At 35.4% G+C, this 14,866-nt stretch overlaps 4 protein-coding genes across 4 annotated transcripts; 3 read left to right on the forward strand and 1 right to left on the reverse strand.

Moving 5' to 3' along the window:
• Positions 1–256: 256 nt before the first annotated feature.
• On the reverse strand, positions 257–1,916 carry LOC110793167 (MYB-like transcription factor EOBI). Its single transcript, XM_021998007.2, has 3 exons — positions 1,575–1,916; positions 1,144–1,273; positions 257–1,017 (listed from the first exon to the last, which is right to left on the reverse strand). The coding sequence occupies exons 1-3, from the start codon at positions 1,720–1,722 to the stop codon at positions 516–518; spliced, it is 780 nt and encodes a 259-aa protein (XP_021853699.2). The 5' UTR covers positions 1,723–1,916; the 3' UTR covers positions 257–515.
• Positions 1,917–5,833: 3,917 nt separating this feature from the next.
• LOC110793172 (uncharacterized) lies at positions 5,834–7,385 on the forward strand. Its single transcript, XM_056834315.1, has 2 exons — positions 5,834–6,132; positions 6,191–7,385. The coding sequence occupies exons 1-2, from the start codon at positions 5,834–5,836 to the stop codon at positions 7,383–7,385; spliced, it is 1,494 nt and encodes a 497-aa protein (XP_056690293.1).
• Positions 7,386–7,447: 62 nt separating this feature from the next.
• LOC110793173 (uncharacterized) lies at positions 7,448–7,951 on the forward strand. The gene has a single exon (XM_021998014.1). It carries the CDS (start codon positions 7,448–7,450, stop codon positions 7,949–7,951), a length of 504 nt encoding a protein of 167 aa, XP_021853706.1.
• Positions 7,952–8,032: 81 nt separating this feature from the next.
• Positions 8,033–9,530, forward strand: LOC110793174 (uncharacterized). Its single transcript, XM_021998015.1, has 2 exons — positions 8,033–8,900; positions 8,965–9,530. The coding sequence occupies exons 1-2, from the start codon at positions 8,033–8,035 to the stop codon at positions 9,528–9,530; spliced, it is 1,434 nt and encodes a 477-aa protein (XP_021853707.1).
• The last annotated feature ends 5,336 nt before the right edge of the window (positions 9,531–14,866 follow it).

Consider the following 14,866-nt stretch of genomic DNA (forward strand, 5'->3'; position numbering starts at 1 on the left):
AAAACCTTGCAGTAGCGAATTTTCTATGGCCTCAGTATATCCTAATAACTTAACAATGGGCAGTAACATAACAATAAACATAAAACTAATTATGTAATCAAGAACATGCAATTTGAAGCTAATTACTACATAGTTACACACTACTCCGTACCTATTAGCTAAGAAAATGAATTACTACGTACGTACTGATTATAAAAATACTACTCTAGCTAAAAATACTACTCTAAGATTAAGATTAATAAGAACAAGTACATTACAACTTTCGATAATTAGATATAATTATTACATGTATAGCAGTGCAAAGCCAAAGTGAAGCCTGAATAACCAACATCATATATACAGCGCAAACCCTTTGTTTTGCTTTATTATCAAACATTAACCAATAATCATCATATATTCATATACGTGCATTGCAACGATTGGTGGAAAAAGGAAAAAAAATATAGTACAAAACCAATAATATACTAAATTACTAATGATGAAGAAAAATATTACTTCGTATATGATAATGCTCTCTAAAAAATGTAGCCTCCGTAAAAAAGATTGTTTAGATCCCCTTCCCAAGATAATCCATTATTATTAGTAGGATTGTTAGAACTATTAGATTGGTTTTGTAGCGATGATAGTGCCATCTTGCTACAATAATATTGATTATTAGTATTATCAGCTTGTTCACCGAAATTCCCCCACCACGGACCGTCTTGATCGTTACACGTGTTGTCCATCCAAGATGACGTCGCCGGGATCATCATCAGGCTCGGTTCATCTATTGTGGTGGTGGTGTTTGGGTTCATGATTATTGGTTCATTTTTGGTTCCTGGAATAAGTTGTTGACTTTGGACTAGTTGTTGCGGTTGTGGCTGTGGTCGCAATACTGGCTTTGGTTTAAGGTTTTGGTTGGATTTTTGTCTTTCGGATGCTTTACGAGATCTTTCCTTCTTCTTGAAATGGGTTCGCCAATAATTCTTGATCTCGTTGTCTGTTCTTCCTGGTAGATATCTTGCAATTGTCGACCATCTGTGTATACAAATACGTAATAATAATTATGACAAATAGCTAAGGTTTAAATTAATTTCTTGCTAATTAATTTAAATTTTATTTACATACTATAAATACGATCGAACAAGTATAAGTATATCTTACTTGTTACCCCAAATGGAATGTAACTCAATAATGATGGCTTCTTCTTGAGGGGTAATTTGACCTCTCTTCAGTCCTGGCCTTAGGTAGTTCACCCACCTTAGCCTGCAACTCTTGCCACTCCTATTCAATCCTGTAAAAACCCCTCGAGTGTTAAATATCATTAATCAAATGGAACATTAATTTCTGAGAACAATATGTAATTTTTTTGTTACGTGCTGGTTAGAGGTAAGATTGCATATATCTGAACTGACCAATCTAGTTCTACCTTTAATTTCTGAGAACAATATGTAATTTTTTTGTTACGTGCTGGTTAGAGGTAAGATTGCATATATCTGAACTGGTTAGAGTACTTGATAACATGAAAATATGTTTGTTATGCGAACAATAAATTGAAGAATGTGCATTGGATAAGATAGATTATTAAGCTTTACCTGCAGAACGGGAAACGGAACTCCATCTTCCTTCGCCGTGCAAGTTGACATATTCAATGAGAAGTTTATCTTCTTCAGGTGTCCAAGGACCTTTCCTCCAACCTTGGTGTTGAACACACGACCAAGCTGCCATGAAGCCGCCTACCATCTTTATACTTTGACTCAAATGATTACTTAAGTTTGAGAGATACACTCGATCACAATTAAGCTCACGTTACTCGATCTAAGGCCTTCCAAACACTAGTCCATATTTATAGGTGTACAGATAAACACTTTGCTACTCATTTCAAGCCTATGAATGAAAATATGAATAAATCTTAATTGTGTGGCACTCAATATGGTGACCTCATAGATCACTTATTCTTAAACTATAATACAAGTATGATATTTGTTATGTTGTACTCCCTTCAATTTATCCATTCTCTTATTATAGTATTATTTGTCTATGACACTTTTTTTTTTGAGATTAAAGTTAGGCCGGTATAATGTTTGTTTCTGACGAATTGTGGTCAGTTTAATTTCTAATAACAAATTATAATTTAAATGAAGCCCTTTCTTGTACTCATATAACAAATTCTTGTAGTAGATCGATATTCTGATACTATAGAGATCGGAACCAACAATCATACTAAAAGTTGCCACAAAAAATATACATGGATAAACTTTCTCCATTTTGAAATAGTTGCACCATTTTAACTTTTACGTTTTCAACGCATAACTTTGACCATTAATACTATTTGTGTATTTAATAACAATTATAAAAAATAATATATTTTGAAAAATGATTGGTTGAAATCTTAATAATATGATTGATTACGTGTGATGAATCGTATTGCTAGATATTTAAAGCATGGAGGGGGCATGTGCTTTGCCATAATTAATGAAACTTAAAAAGTTATAAACTTAATTATGCTGAGTTTATGTTAACCACATTCTCTTATAACCTTAACCAACGAACGAACTAGAGCCACCAACATATGACTCACTTCCTATAAAGTTGTAGATACAAAGCTATCACTTTCTAGAAAGGGAAGGCTTATTATTTAAAGAATAGAAGGGCATATATACGTAGCACTTGATACTCAAGGTAAAAATAATCCACCTTATAAGAATAAGGACGGGTTCTTTTTAAACCCATATGAGTATATATATATGAAGATAAAAGGATTAAACCTTCAGCTTTATAATTGTAAGATACTTACATGTGATTTTTCACATAGGATAAACGAGTTTTAACATCAATAATGTCTTGGCCTAGTGATTAAGACTGAGGGTCTGTGTACGATTGTAATTTGTATTGCTCTTGTGGCTCATTCAAAATAAAATAAAATTAATTAACAAGCTTTAACGATTTATATCCCGTACAATATGAGTGCAATTATGCAAATATGATCACTAATTCACTATATTAACATATCTAAAATTCCAATGCATACTAAGCTAGCAAGGGCCAGCTAGCATAGCCGTAAATCAGATCACAAATTTGATACACCCGGGACAAAAGGCTAAGTGGGTTGTTGGTGTTTCCTACGAAAGGGGCTTCTTATCCTATAGTTTCCTCACATTTGTTCACCTCATTAACCTAAATTATATGCTTTGGAATTTAATAATTCCCCCAATAATCTTACTTATAAATGGCATACGATTGATACGAACTATAAAGAAGTTTCTAGGATACCATATGTAATCCATGAGTTTCATTTGGACACGTGGTCGGCGATATATGAGTCATCAGATTGACACATGGCGCCATATGACTAGTATATAATTCAGGAAAGTATATCATTGTTTAATTGAGGTAAAGTACTAAAGTGATTAAATTAATCACATAATAATGCCATTAATAGGTAATGACATTGAAGAATGAAGATTTAAGGATTCTAAAAGACAAAATTTAGTAGTTTAGTACTATAAATTTAGAAAGATTATACGGAGTGCTACGTAATACGTACAAAGTATTATGTAGTGTAAAAATGATACGGATTATGATGTTATTAAGCATTCATTCTTGTTCCAATCCTTTTGAATTATTATATTCAAAGAAAATCTATGGTAGATCTAGAGCCAACCAAGTGTACATTAAGCTTCTTAGTGACCTTACTATTATTGAGTTATTGATGATTTGATGATAGTGATGGATCATGGCTGGTTCGATTCAACCTATTTTAAATGAGATAAAATAGGTTCAAGTCAGATAAAATAAATTTTTTTAACAATAAGCTTTTTTTCAAACAATTTTAGAGAAAATAAGTTTATTTTAGGCGATTTAACAGTGGAGTAAGACAATTATCTATACAACCTAAATTTTTTAGACAAAAACGTTTAAGTAAGATAAGTTTAAACAAATTAAGTTGAACATACATTTGGTCTTTGAAATGAATATGAGAACACTTGAGAAATTAAAGATGGATTTGTAACAAATTACAAAAGGCTTCTAAATGGAGTTAGTTAAATCCAAGGGAAATTTTCACTTTAGGCTAGGGTTAAGAGACAAGAATGAGATTTGAGATCCTCTGTGAATGTTAACTAGCTTAGTTGGTAAAGTCTTGAAATATCCAATACCTGAGATCAAATCACGTTTACAATTTTGTTTTTTTTGGGATAGGACGTTTACAAAATTTGTAACCTTGCACTTTGTGCCTCTCTCTATCAATTTTTTTTTTTTATTGAAATCCTTTTTGTTACTTAATATCCCGAGGGGTTTAAAAGTTGGATATTTGTAAAGTTAGATAATCTAAATCAGATTCTAAATTCACATCTTGTCATCTTAGGGCGTATGTATCTAAACTATAAAATCAATTTAGTCTACGTACGTATGATACAAATAATATACTTCCTCCTTTTTTTTAGTCCATTTACGTTCCAATTAAAAAAAGGGGGGAGGGGGTTTAACAATCTAAGTACTTGTCAGGAAAATCTTTCCCACTCGCCACAATATAAAAATATCGTCTTACTTAATTATATTGTTGAGTTCAACCACAATCAACATGTACTTACAATTAAGTGTACCTTACTTCTTTGGGAACTGGAAGTTACACCGTGCTTTAGCGCAAAACTATCACTAATGATTGAAAGTAGAAAGTAAATGTTATTTTGGAACGACACATTTTAATTAACTCATCAACTAGTGTGTGTGGTTCTCGGCATAACTACTTTTCTCAATATCCTAAAGTTCAATAAAGCTGAGAGACTTTCTCCCCAAGTTTTCTCTCGGTGCACGTTAGCTTAACGTGCACCGTAGCCATGGCAAGGAAATCTGGTTCGAAATCTCAAAGCAGCAAGCATGGAAATGGCAAAGGCAAACCTCGAGGACCATCATCGGATTCTCAAGCTTTGAAAACACGCAGTATTGAGGAGGTTAAATTATGGGGGTAGAAGCATTGGATTTTGGAGTAGAAAATGAAATTTTCACGCCAAAATCAGGGTTGCATCATCTTCAAGCTCGCTCAGAAATGAGGCATTCGTTTAATGAGTTTATGGAGGTGATTCATGACTCGGCAAATCAGATGAAACAAGGTAATGCTCGATCTAATATGGCAGTGGGTACGATTTCAATTCCTATATTGCATCAATTTGATGAAGCTGCTGACACTGATATTGCACCTATTATTGATAATAATGTTGAAATACCTATGTATCCAGAACAGTCTGATTCAGATAATATTGATGTTAGTGAATTTCACAATGATGAGAGTAACCCTGTTGAAATTGATTTTGATGATATTCAAGAGGAGATTGATTTTTGGAGTTCAGCTGTGGTGTGCTACATTGTGGGGGCTAATCCTCCTATCAATGTCATGGAAGGTTTCATTCGAAGGATATGGAAACAGCTGAATGTTGACAAGGTTGTAATGGTGAGAAAGGGGGTTTTTCTGGTGAGATTTCTTACTATGGATTCGAGAGATAAGGTGTTGAAAGGACATTATTTCTTTGATAGCAAACCCCTTATTCTGAAACCTTGGAACCCTGATATGAACATGGATAAACCAGAGCTTCAATCTGTGCCAATATGGGTGCAATTGAAGTTAAAATTTAAATATTGGGGGGGAAAGGCACTGTTTAAGATTGTGGCACAATTAGGCAAGCCACTTAGGAGAGACCAGGCCACAATCTGTTAGAGATAAATTGCAGTTTGCTAGGGTCATGGTGGATGTGCCATTGTCTCAAGAATTACATGATTTTATCTCTTTTAGAGATGAGAATGGAATTATGGTGAGAGTTTCTCTATTCTATGAGTGGAGGCCAACAAGGTGCACTAAATGCAAGATGTTTGGTCATCTACGACTGAATGTAGACAAGGTCAGAAGAGAGTTTGGGTTAGAAAGGCTCCACAACCTGTAACAGTTCCAATTCAAACAACTGCACATGGTGACAATGTGGTTAGCCCTATTGTGGATCAAGAAGGGTTTCAGAGATCTTTGAGGCCAATCAGGGTGAGAGTTGGTCTAGAGACTCCAGTTATAACATCTAATGCTTTTCAGGTGTTGGAGGCTCCATTAATTGATAATGAAGGATTGGTAGGAGGACAATGTCAGGGGGATGAACAAAGGATAGTGATGTCTGGAGGAGGGAACTCTTCCAATTCTAATGGATAGAGTGTTAGCTTGGAATGTCAGGGGTCTAAACTCAGTACAGAAACAGAATGAGGTTAAGCACTTCATTCAGAAGTATGCAGTGGGTTTGGTGGGACTCCTGGAGCATAAGGTGAAGATCTCTAATATAGGGAAGCTTTACCAGAATGTCTTTGCAAACTGGTGTTTTACTAGAAATTCTAGCTATCACTCTGGTGGTAGAATTGTTGTAGGTTGGAAGGCTGGACGCTTCACAGTTAATATTGCTGCTGCATCTAGTCAGTTTGTTCACTTCCATGTTACTCCTGTAAGTGGTAGGCAAGCTTTCTGCACTTTTGTTTATGCTTTTAATGATGCTGGTATGAGAAAAGATCTATGGAGGGATTTGTTGCTGCTTAATACTCAAGATCCTTGGATTGTGTGTGGGGATCTCAACTGTGTTATGGCTTTAGATAATAGAATTGGAGCCCCTGTAAGACATAGTGATATTGTAGATGTGAGCAATTGTATGCATGCTTGTGGTATGGAAGACATTAAATGTGTGGGTAATCTTTTTACCTGGAACAACAAGCAGCAAGGTAATAACAGGGTTTTTTCAAAAATTGATAGATTTATGGCTAATCATGCTTGGCAATCTTGTTTTCTAGTTGCTGAAGTGTGTTTTATGCCAGAAGGTCATTTTGATCACTCTCCTGGGCTTTTTTCTGTGTACCCCAGAGATGATGGAGGGAAGAAACCCTTTAAATACTTTACTATGTGGAAGTCTTCAACTGTGTTTTCAGATACTGTTAAGCAGGCTTGGAACACACAGATAATTGGGACTAAAATGTTCATCTTGATTAATAAGCTGAAAAGAGTAAAACAGGCTCTTAAGGAGTTGAATAAAGTAGGTTTTATTGATATCCATGGTGCGGATTTAAGAGCCTATCAGAATATGGTGAATGCACAAAGTGCAATGCATAATAATCTTACTGATCAAGGTGTTGCAGATGCAGAGTTGACTGCAATTCAAGAATATAAGGAGAAACATAAAGCTTATCTGGCTTTTCTCAGTCAGAAAGCAAAGTTGTCATGGCTTAAAGATGGGGATGAAAATACTTCCTTTTTTCCTCAGAGTATCAAGACCAGGAAGATGCAGAACCAAGTTTATAGCATCTATGATATGAAAGGAGAATGGAAAGATACAGCTGATGGGGTGTCTCAAGCTTTCCTGGAATATTATAAATTAAAGTGCTACTAGGTAGTACTTCTGATAATAGACCTCAAGTAAACAGGGAGGTGGTTCAGCAGGGACCAGTTTGTATGGATCATCATAAAGCTATTCTAAATGCTCCTTATACAACAGATGAAGTTAAGAAGGCTCTTTTCTCTATTCTAGGTATTAAAGCTCCTGGTCCAGATGGCATTGGTCCCTATTTTTATAAAGATGCTTGGCATATTGTTGGGGATGAAGTCATTGCAGCTATCCTTGATATGTTGCAGCAAGGCAAAATCTTGAAAGAGGTGAATCACACTGTGATTACTCTCATTCCTAAGACTAAATGTCCAAAAGATGTGAGTGAGTTCAAGCCAATCTCTTGCTGCAATACCATTTATAAGTGCATAACAAAAGTCTTGTTTGGGAGATTAAGACAAGTTCTTCCTGATCTTATTTTGGAGAATCAAGGAGGATTTGTTCATGGAAGGTACATAGTGCATAATATTATGGTTGTTCAAGATTTAGTCAGGCATTATGGGAGGAAAGGAGTTAAGCCTAGTTGCCTTATGAAGACTGATCTTCAAAAAGCCTATGATACTGTTGATTGACAATTCTTATAAGAGATGCTGGAATTGTTGGATTTCCCTAAGCAATTTGTAGACATGGTCATGTAATGTGTTTCTACTCCCATGTTCTCCCTGATGCTGAATGGTTCTATGCATGGCTTATTTAAATCCCAGAGAGGTTTGAGGCAAGGAGACCCTATCTCTCCTTTGTTGTTTGTCATCTGCATGGAATATCTGTCTAGAATCCTGAATAGAGTGAGTGCTATGCCTCAGTTTCAGTTTCACCCAAGATGTAAGGGGATTGGTCTTACCCATTTATGTTTTGCTGATGATCTGATCATCTGTAGCAGGGGTGATTATCATTCTATCTATCTACTGCTTCAAGCTTTCAAACTGTTTTCTTATTCATCTGGTTTAAAGGCAAATCAACAAAAATCCTCTATCTATTGTCATGGTATGCAGGAAGCTGATATTCAGAGGGTAGTGGATGTTTCTGGATTTTCTAGAAGTATTCTGCCTTTTAGATACTTGGGAGTTCCTATCTGTTCTAAGAAGATTTCTGTGGCTCAGTGTGCTCATCTGGTGGACAAAATGATAACCAAAATCAAAGTTTGGAGTTCTAGGAACTTATCCTACACAACAAGAATGCAACTTGTTAATTCAGTGTTGTTAAGTTTGCATATGTATTGGGCTCAGATTTATGTGCTTCTAAAAAGTGTTCTACAGGATATAGTGAAGATATGCAGAGCTTTCCTATGGAGTGGTCATGCTTTCAGTCATAAACCAAGCAAAATAGCTTGGGATAAGGTCTGTAATGACAAGCAAAATGGAGGTCTGGGTTTTAGAGATGTTCAGATATGGAATACTGCCTTTATGGGAAAATATGTATGGGCTTTAGTCAAGAAGCAGGATAATGTCTGGATCAGGTGGATCAACTCAGTTTACTTAAAGGATGGGGATTGGTGGGAGTATCAGGCTGGCTCTTTTGCTAGTTGGTACTGGAAGCAAGTTTGTAATACAAAGGAGAAGCTAAAACAATTTTTTTACTCTTGCAGAGTTTGAGAACATGCCTCAGTATTCAGTAAAACAAGTGTATGAGAAATTAGTTGGGAATAAGCCAAGGGTGCATTGGGATAAAATGGTGTGGAATAGACTGAATGTTCCTAAGCATAGATTCATTTGTTGGTTAGCTGTTCGATCCAGACTTCAGACTACAGACAATCTAGCAAAGATAGGCATTAGTCAATCGGCTAAATGCTTGATTTGTGGGCTGGATGATGAGACTCATCAGCACTTATTCTTTCAGTGCCAGTATAGTAGGCAAATTATTATAGCAGTTCATCAATGGGTTGGATTCTCTATCAATGGCAATTTGGTTCAGTTACTTAGGAAAGCTGGACAAAGTAGAGCTTCTAGGTTCAGGAAGCAAGTATATTTTGCAGCTATTGGTGCTGCTGTCTATCTGATCTGGAAATGTAGAAACACTAGTTTTTGGGATAGTACCCTTCCCACTGTCAGTCATAGTGTGAAGACTTTGAAGCAGATGGTAAAGAGCAGAATTCAAGTAGTTTTTCCAAAACATGTAAGCAAGAGGGATAGTGACTGGTTTACAACTTTGTAATAGCCTTTCAGGCAATCTGGCTGTTTTTTTAGAGCTTGTTCTAACTGTGTTTTCTGCTGAGTCCAAGGGCATAGAGTCCAACCTAGTTGGTTTGTATGGCTTGGATTTGGCTTAAGTTGTAATTGTTGATTCAATTAATATTATTACTCTCTTGCTTAGCAAAAAAAAAAAAAACTAGTGTGTGGCCCGGGCGATGCCCCGGTTGTTACATTGAATAATTAAAATTTTTGATTTTTCTTTAGCTCAATATTGCCAAAATACTTGTATTCTATAGAATGAAAAACATCCGTTAAGTTCGTCAACTACATATACACGCTACGTCATTTATCATGGCAAATAATTTTTCAATCATATCATCTTACAATTTGTATAATTTGTTATCTCATGGAACTAAGTGTGCTAAATTAATTAATAAACACCAAATTAGATATATATGCAGCTATGTAGGGCAATCCTATAGTTAATTCTTATATATAAGACTTGTGACAGCATGTTTCTTCATGGTTGTCATAATGCTTTAATTTTTTCCCCCAAGATAGTCCATAGAAATCAAAAAGTCACATAAAAATTTAGTTGTTTTAGAATTCATGTCAACATTTATTTATAAATTAATGTGAAGAGATAAATCACAATTGGTGGTTGGTTAAGATGGTAATGAGAGTTATCATCCATACTTGAGGTCTAGTGTTCAAACCTCATTGTATTGATTTTTGGTTGTCCATTACATAACACTTGGTGAGTGGATGATTTGGCGTAATGAGGAGAGTATTATGTGACACATATACATTTTTCACAACGCCTTTTAATATATTAGTATAGATTTTTCAGTTTTGAATTAAAGGTTTACTATGTTATTTTTGATTTTAAATGAATTAAAATCTTTAACCATGCATTTACATTAAATAAATCAATTTTAAAGCATTTAGATATTTAAAGCAATAGATAAATTGTGAACCTAATTAATATGGCCTCTAGACTTCATTTGAAGTTTCGAACTTCAAAGTCCGTCTTGAAATACCATCATTTTCGTCTTCAAACATTAAGGGAGTCGCCATTTTCATCAAATAGAAGCAACTTTTACATAATGAAATAACTAATCTAATTATTATTAAAAGAAACACTAACGCTATGTTGACCTTATTTTAAAAATTGATAGCCAAAATAATGATATGCATACCATAATTTCTATCATATTTGAGTCATACTAGTCACCGCCTGAAAACATTTAAAGAATTTTTATATTCTATATACCATCACCCGTTCATTCAACCAATATGTATGGCCTAAACAAATTCAGATAAACATGATTTAAAGTCATAAAAACTCAAATCACCAAAGCACCAATCTAATTAAGTACTACTACAAAAACACCTTTATAAGTCGCCCTTTTAGAGTAGCCTCAAATTTATGCGCGACGCCTAAACATTTGGAGTCCCATTTTACAAAACATGCGACACATAAAGTGGCTAGTTAGCAGATATTTCAAAGAGATTAGTGTGTCACCTTAGATATAAAATTGGACTTTTAAAAGTTTTGGTGTCGCACATTATTAATAGGCGACACCTATATATTTTTAAGAAAAATTAAATTAAATACTTTCATTATTGCCTGTGTTAAAACATGAGACTCTAAAATTTTTGGTGTCCCACATTGATAACATGCGACACCTTTTTAAAAAAAAATAAAAAATCAAATGAAACACTTTTAGTAGCGTCTGTGAAATAAAATGAGACTCTAAAAGTTTTGGAGTCGCACATTAAAGCAGGCGACACATATTGTTAGGTTATGATTCATATGACAGTTCATAAATCATGCGGAAAAACCATAAAGCCAGGAAACATATTATTTACACATAATCATTTAGCATAGTTTAGATGCATACTCTTTGTTGCGTGCCTTCCCTAGCTGCGCCCGAACCGAACAAGAACAAGTCTTTAGGACTCCAAGTGTCGTCCCTCCGTAGATAGTCCACAGCACGTCCGAATCCGCCTTAAGATTGACCAACTAGAATCGCCCTTAAGGTTCTAATATTTTCGGTTAGGTAGGCAAGAATATTGGCTGATTTTTCTGCTTAAAAATCTTAGTTTTGAATACTTAAAACTTGTGTATAAATAATGACCCCTAGGCCTTTATTTATAGAGTTATGGAAAAGGAATCGTAATCCTAGTAGGATACGAATTAATTGAAATTAGAATCCTACATGAATTCTATTTAATTAATTTATCCAATTAGGAATAGGAATTTAATCATACACTAACTCTTGTAGATTTAGGAATCACGTATGAGCACAAACTCACACACACACGGCAGCCACAAGGGCTGCCCATGCGCGTGCGAGCAGCAGCCCACGCAGCGCGGGCCACGCATCCGTGGCCTTGGCGCGCGCTGGGCCTGCCTTGCGGTAGGCCTGGGCGCTGCCTTGGCTGGGCTTGTGGCGCGCGTGCTTGCTGGGCGATGGCCCGGCTTCGTGCTGGGCCTTCGTCCGGCAGGCCTCGTCCGATGCTAATTCGTACGATACGCTTCCGATTAAATTTCCAGTTCCGGAATTTATTTCCGATACGAACAATATTTAATATTTCCGATTCCGGAATTAATTTCCGTTTCGAACAAATATTTAATATTTCCGTTTCCGGAATTATTTTCCGATTCCGGTAATATTTCCGATTCTGACAATATTTCCGTTTCCGGCAATATTTCCGATTCTGGTAATATTTCCATTTCCAATAATATTTTCCGATACGTACCATGTTTCCGTTTCCGGCAACATCTACGACTTGGATAATATTCATATTTCCGATACGATCCATATTTCCGTTTCCGGCAATATCATCGTTTCCGGAGTATTCATTTCTTGCCTGTGACGATCTTAGCTCCCACTGAAACCAAGATCCGTCGGTTCCGAATATTCATAGATGGAGTATTTAATGCCATTAAATACTTGATCCGTTTACGTACTATTTGTGTGACCCTACGGGTTCAGTCAAGAGTAAGCTGTGGATTAATATCATTAATTCCACTTGAACTGAAGCGGCCTCTAGCTAGGCATTCAGCTCACTTGATCTCACTGAATTATTAACTTGTTAATTAATACTGAACCGCATTTATTAGACTTAACATAGAATGCATACTTGGACCAAGGGCATTATTTCCTTCAGTCTCCCACTTGTCCTTAGGGACAAGTGTGCATTTCCTAATTCCTTTGTCGCTCGATGCTTGCTCTTGAACATAAGGTAAGAGTTGTCATCCTTATTATGTCCAGAGGTGTTCCTCGGTTTCAGAGTTCAACTGATCAAATAAACAGATAATCATAGCCTATGATTCATCCGAGCACGGCCATGCATTTCACAGTTTCTAGCTCTCCGAGTGGCCTTGTACAACTTTTAAGCATCTCATCCCGATTTATGGGAGGACAATCCCAATCTTGCGATCTTGAGATTAGACTTCGTTTGATAGGTGATTACCTGAGCGTTGCCTTTATAGCCTCCTTTTACGGTGCGACGGTTGGTCAACGTCAAAGCAACCAGTTCTCAAACAAGTAATCTCAAATCACTCAGGTATTGAGGATTTAGTGTCTAATAATTTAATGAAATTTACTTATGACAGATTTTCATCTCTTACAGTAAAGTTTCATAGGTCTTGTCCGATACTAGTCTTCCCAAAGTAAGTATCTATGCAAATGATTATGACATTGCCATGTCCACATAGTTCAAGAAACAGAACTACTAGTCATCTTGCATTCTAATCGTCTAACGTTTTCTATGCGTCCAATTTTATAGAAAACTTCGACTAGGGACCATTTTCAACCTTTGACATTCAAGTTCACTTGATAGACATTTCTTAGTCACAGGACTGGTCCTGACAGTCTATCTTGAATATATCGTCAAATTTGAAGGGACTCATCATTTAATACTAAACCAAGATTAAATGGAATATGAAAATACATTTCATATATGATAAATGTTCAACCCCAATGTTTTATAACCATGGGCCTCAAACCCATCTTCTAAAACAATTCATGGAATTCAAAGCTATGCTTGATTTCCAGTGCTACAATGTGAGTGTTGCTTCTCACTTGTTGCATGGGTTTAGTTATCATGCTTTGCCAATCTTAACATCCTTTTCATCGAATGTTCTTTGAGATATGATGATAAGATCTTTTCGAGTTTGTTTATTATGTGATCTAGTCTTTCTTACTACATTAGTGGTTCTACGCATTTTGCAATGAAGAACCATTAAGTTAGCAGACGTTTTTCTTGCTTCAAGAGTGGTTCCACGCATTTTTCAATGAAGAACCATCAAGCCAGCAGATAGGTGATCTACCCAAGTTCAGTGAAGAACTTTAAACAACCCTGTTTTATTGCTTCTTAGGCAATAATTACTTTTACTTCAACTGCATAGGTTGCTAGTGATGCTTTATTTGGATTTACCTATCCAAGCAGTTCATAGATATGTGGAAGACTCTCCAACTATATCTTAGAACATAGAAATTAATATTTTAATTTCCCACGCAACAACTCATGGTCTCCAATCCATGTTGCCATTTCAAAACACGATGCTCTATAGCTCGTCCTTATCAATGGTTAACTCCAAAGGGTCTTGCTTGATCCTTTGCCAGTGTTTATGCGTGTAGCATCAATATTTAGCGTATCTTTATTTCCTTGAATCAAGAACTATTCCTATGTACCTTTTCAAGTACCATAAGTATTCTTGGTCTCAATCTAGTTGATCTTCACTTAGATCAATAGAGATTGGTATATGTTCGTCATGCCTAAAGTCATACGATACGTTTTTGGCGATCCTCATATTATATCATACATGATAAATTCTTTTGCAGAATAATTCCCAATTGAATTCTATTCATGTAACTTTAGCTCATTCAATTTTAGTAGATACTGAATCCAGCTAAATTCTTTGACATATAATATAGGTTAAGAATCTCATTTAGACTCTTTGATGTTTAACTTAGTAAATGCTTATACATAGTTCAAACATTCTTTACTTAGATTTATTCACATGGGTCGAATATCTCCAATGGAGACTTTCGTGTTTGATTTAGTAAATGCCATTACTTAATCCAAAATAATATCATAAGATCTTTGTAAATAGATCTTAATACCCAGTATGTACTAAGTTTCGCCATGGTCCATTATTGATGAATAATTTCAAATCTAAGTAATTAGCATTTGAATGTTATTTCACAATAGAGAGATATGTGTGTGATACACATAGGACCAAATAAGTTTTTATGTACTCCCACTAAACTTCTTATATATCTATAAGAATCATGTACATTTTTATGAAACTAAAATACTTATTAGCTTCATTAAAATACATTT

Source organism: Spinacia oleracea, chromosome 1, assembly GCF_020520425.1.
Source record: "Spinacia oleracea cultivar Varoflay chromosome 1, BTI_SOV_V1, whole genome shotgun sequence".
In the NCBI taxonomy this organism is placed as follows: domain Eukaryota; kingdom Viridiplantae; phylum Streptophyta; class Magnoliopsida; order Caryophyllales; family Amaranthaceae; genus Spinacia; species Spinacia oleracea.

What these genes read in the sequence shown, in the direction of transcription:
- LOC110793167 (XM_021998007.2), bottom strand. Translation starts at nt 1,722, where the DNA reads ATGGTAGGCGGCTTCATGGCAGCTTGGTCGTGTGTTCAACACCAAGGT. An exon ending in TTCCGTTTCCCGTTCTGCAG is followed by an intron (nt 1,274 to 1,574) that starts GTAAAGCTTAAT and finishes GGGTTTTTACAG; the next exon opens with GATTGAATAGGAGTGGCAAG. An exon ending in CATTCCATTTGGGGTAACAA is followed by an intron (nt 1,018 to 1,143) that starts GTAAGATATACT and finishes TTGTATACACAG; the next exon opens with ATGGTCGACAATTGCAAGAT.
- LOC110793172 (XM_056834315.1), top strand. Translation starts at nt 5,834, where the DNA reads ATGCAAGATGTTTGGTCATCTACGACTGAATGTAGACAAGGTCAGAAG. An exon ending in GATGAACAAAGGATAGTGAT is followed by an intron (nt 6,133 to 6,190) that starts GTCTGGAGGAGG and finishes TTGGAATGTCAG; the next exon opens with GGGTCTAAACTCAGTACAGA.
- LOC110793173 (XM_021998014.1), top strand. Translation starts at nt 7,448, where the DNA reads ATGGATCATCATAAAGCTATTCTAAATGCTCCTTATACAACAGATGAA.
- LOC110793174 (XM_021998015.1), top strand. Translation starts at nt 8,033, where the DNA reads ATGTTCTCCCTGATGCTGAATGGTTCTATGCATGGCTTATTTAAATCC. An exon ending in TCAGGCTGGCTCTTTTGCTA is followed by an intron (nt 8,901 to 8,964) that starts GTTGGTACTGGA and finishes TTACTCTTGCAG; the next exon opens with AGTTTGAGAACATGCCTCAG.